At 59.2% G+C, this 3081-nt stretch overlaps 1 protein-coding gene across 1 annotated transcript; it reads right to left on the minus strand.

Moving 5' to 3' along the window:
- Positions 1–1394: 1394 nt before the first annotated feature.
- LOC104620009 (SH2 domain-containing protein 3C-like) lies at positions 1395–2222 on the minus strand (the record flags this gene model as incomplete). The annotated part of the gene is made up of 2 exons (XM_010286080.1): positions 1395–1843; positions 2094–2222. Coding segments are annotated over 2 exons (578 nt in total), but the record flags the coding sequence as incomplete, so codon positions are not given.
- Positions 2223–3081: the final 859 nt, after the last annotated feature.

Below are 3081 nucleotides of genomic sequence, written 5' to 3' on the forward strand. Positions count from 1 at the left end.
GAGAGCTCTGTCAGGATGGTTGGGGAAGCCCTTGCTCTGACCCAAGGGACCCAAAGCTTAGGAGAGGAAGGAAGTGCCTGGAAGCTGGCCTCGGAGCCCAGCAGGCACCTGATGGAGGCAGAAAGGTGCCTGGGTCGGTGAGCTGCAGCGTGTGTGCTCAAGGAGCTGCATAGCAAGCAAGGAGGTCTCGAGCTGGTGGGGCAGCAGCTGTGGCCTGATGCGAACACTGGTGTTGTGAAAGGTGCTGTGTCTGGGGCGGGCTGAAAAAAAAATGAGCGCAGGGAGGGTTGCAAGGAGGCATGGCAGGTAATTCACTGCCCTCCCTGCCACGGGGGAGGTCTGGGCTGCTGTGACGTGTTCGGTCTTGAGCGCGGTGCCTCTGTGGTGGGAGGCGAATGGGGGAGCAGTGGTGGTGATAAGGGGTTTGGGGAAAATGTGAGTGGTGAGGAAAGACTGATGGATCTGGGCTCTTCTTCTTGGAAACATATGCTCTCCTGCAAGTCTGAGTGTTTTCCTTTTCCCTGCCATAACAGTTGGTTGTCTGTTTTCTGCTGGCACATTCTCAGCCTGCCCTTGGGCTGAGAAGGTCGGGGTGCTGAGAAAGCAGCTTGGTTCAATGACAGGTTGTGGGACAGCCTGGGTCCTGCTGGAGAGGCAGGAGTAGATGGGTCCCCCCTCAGCTTCTGCATGTGAGGATGTATGTGTGGCTCTGCCTTCCCTGCCGGGCTCTGGGCTGCCAAAAACAAGCCTTGAAAAGAAAATCCCCTTCTCCATCGCCAGAGAAGCCTGAATCCTCCAAGGTTAATGTGAGCAGATCAACCATGCAGAGGCTGTGATCTGGGGGCTGTGCAGACCCCCATCAGCACAGCTCTATCAGTCTCCTCCTGCCCATCATGCTTTCAGCTCTGCTTGGTACCTCCTTGCAGATGCTCCAGCTGAACAGAAAAGGCTCTAAAACTAAAAAGGCTCTTCAAAAATAAATCAACCAATGCCCTCTTGGTGGCTGGGACTGGCTCTCCCCTTGCACCTGCCCAGGAAAGTGTGGCTCCCTGGCTCTGACAAGCCTTGACATGCTGGTAATACTGGACTGGGTGACTGTAAAACACTCTCTGGCTTCTGGCATGTGATGCTAAAGTCATGTCTGCTCACTGGGTGTCTGCTGCAGTAGCCTGGCATGGCTGGCAGCTGGCCTGGGAGAAAACCTCAGTTCTAGCTGGGTACCGGTTCCTCCCCCTATACCTTGGTCTCTCTCTGCACCCGAGTGGGGACAGTTTCCCCAAACCAAGCCCAAACCCCTGCTCTGCACCCGGGGAGCAGAGACCCAGTGTGGCCCTGCCTCTTTCTCAGGGGCTGGTCCTCTGCCCAGCTGAGCTGGGATGAGACCTCGTGCTCACCTGGTTGGGCACCCCTCAGCCCTGGTGATCTTGTCTGCTGTCAGGCCATCTGTCATGGTGATGCTCCTCCTCTTGATGTGCCCCCCTTTCTGGGTTGCAGGGCTGTGGGGTCCCCCATGCTTCGGGTTGGCCAGCCCGTAGCTGGCTTCCAGGTAGCGCAGGGGGAAGGTGCGGTTGATGGGGCAGTAGACGATGGCTCCGCTCTGCTCAGAGATGGCCTTGCGGTTGCCCACATAGAAGCGGACGAGGGCAGGTACATTGTCGAAGCTCTCCTGCTCGAAGAGGTACTGGACGCGGGTATGGCCCTCGCTGGACTTGACTGTCACCTTGTTGATCTTGAAGTGGAGGGGCTCATTGCGCCAGCGGCACGTCAGCACGTAGTCGCCCAGGCTGGTGAGTGAGTCGCGGATGAGGAAGTCGCCGTTCCTCTGCACGAGGCTCTCCGACACCTGGCAGGGGACAGGGCAGTGGCTCAGGCACAGCCATGCTGGATGGACCAAGGGGCATGGGTGGATGCTCCACTGGGGTGTTAACTGGGGCATCGCCTTGTTCCCCTCGCCCCTGGCTCTGAGCTGCAGGAGGGCATTTCCCGTGGCAAAACCACAGCTTCCCAGGAGGATGGGCTGGTGGTTCTGTGTGGCCTCGGGGTGCTCTGCCCAAGCAAAGGGTGCCCGAAGCCACCCACCTTCCCCTCCTCACCTCCCGGGGAATGCGGCCGTGGTACCATGCGTGGCTGCGCAGGTCTGTACTGCTCAGCTTCAGCTCCTCTTCCAGCTCCTTGTGAAGCTTCTCCGGTGATGAGTCGAGGATGTATTTCTCCTTGGAGAACTGTATAGGGGAGGAGAGAACATCAGCTGGTGCAGCAGTGCAGGGCCTGGGGAGGGGAGGGCTGACCCTAGGACGGGCTGGCTGTGGGACCCTCCATGGCATGGGCACTGGTGATGCCACCCGCCAGGAGCAGACCTGTCCCTGGGGGACAGGTAACTCAGAGCTGTGTGTGAGGATTGCTGCTTGTGGCAAAGGATGGGGGTGGGTGTAATGTGCCTGTTGATGGCCCTCCAGACTTGGAGGGTCTCTGGTGGCATGTCCCCATCATGACCGTCCCCGGTGTGCTGCCCCTCTGCCCTAGCTCAGAGCTGAGTGTGGTTGGGCAGGAGAAAACCTGCCCCAGCTCTCAAACGTCTCTAGGGCTGAACCACCGTGGGAAGCACTCTTCCAGGAGGAAACCTGCATTATTCCTCCTCCCTGAAACACCCACTGTGGTCCCTCCAAAGGGTTAACTCGGTGTGTTCAGCCTGACAGTGGCATGAATAGTAATGACGAATGTAAAGGGAACCTTCTGCATCGAAATTAGCTTTTACCAGCACTGTGCACCTGAGCCTGGAGGATGCAATTTGCCCCCTCCCTTCCCCCTGGAGAGATACGGGATGGCATCATGTCTCCCGTTGGCCGGAGCCGGCCGTGCCACTTGGCCGGCATTCCCAGAGGGCAGCTGAGGATGCTGAGCTGCCGGTACGGTGGAGCCAGTGCTTGTTCAGGGAGGTGAGCGCAGGCTCGGGGTTCCCGTGTGCTCTGCACACGAGGCCGGTTCCCCGGGTCAGTGTGGCAGCTTTGAGACGGGTCCTGCTGTGGTGCCAACACCAGTGCCTCGGCAGCGCTGCGTGGTGGAGCAGGGCCTGGGAGCCAG

Source organism: Phaethon lepturus, unplaced genomic scaffold (assembly GCF_000687285.1).
Source record: "Phaethon lepturus isolate BGI_N335 unplaced genomic scaffold, ASM68728v1 scaffold36474, whole genome shotgun sequence".
Lineage (NCBI taxonomy): Eukaryota > Metazoa > Chordata > Aves > Phaethontiformes > Phaethontidae > Phaethon > Phaethon lepturus.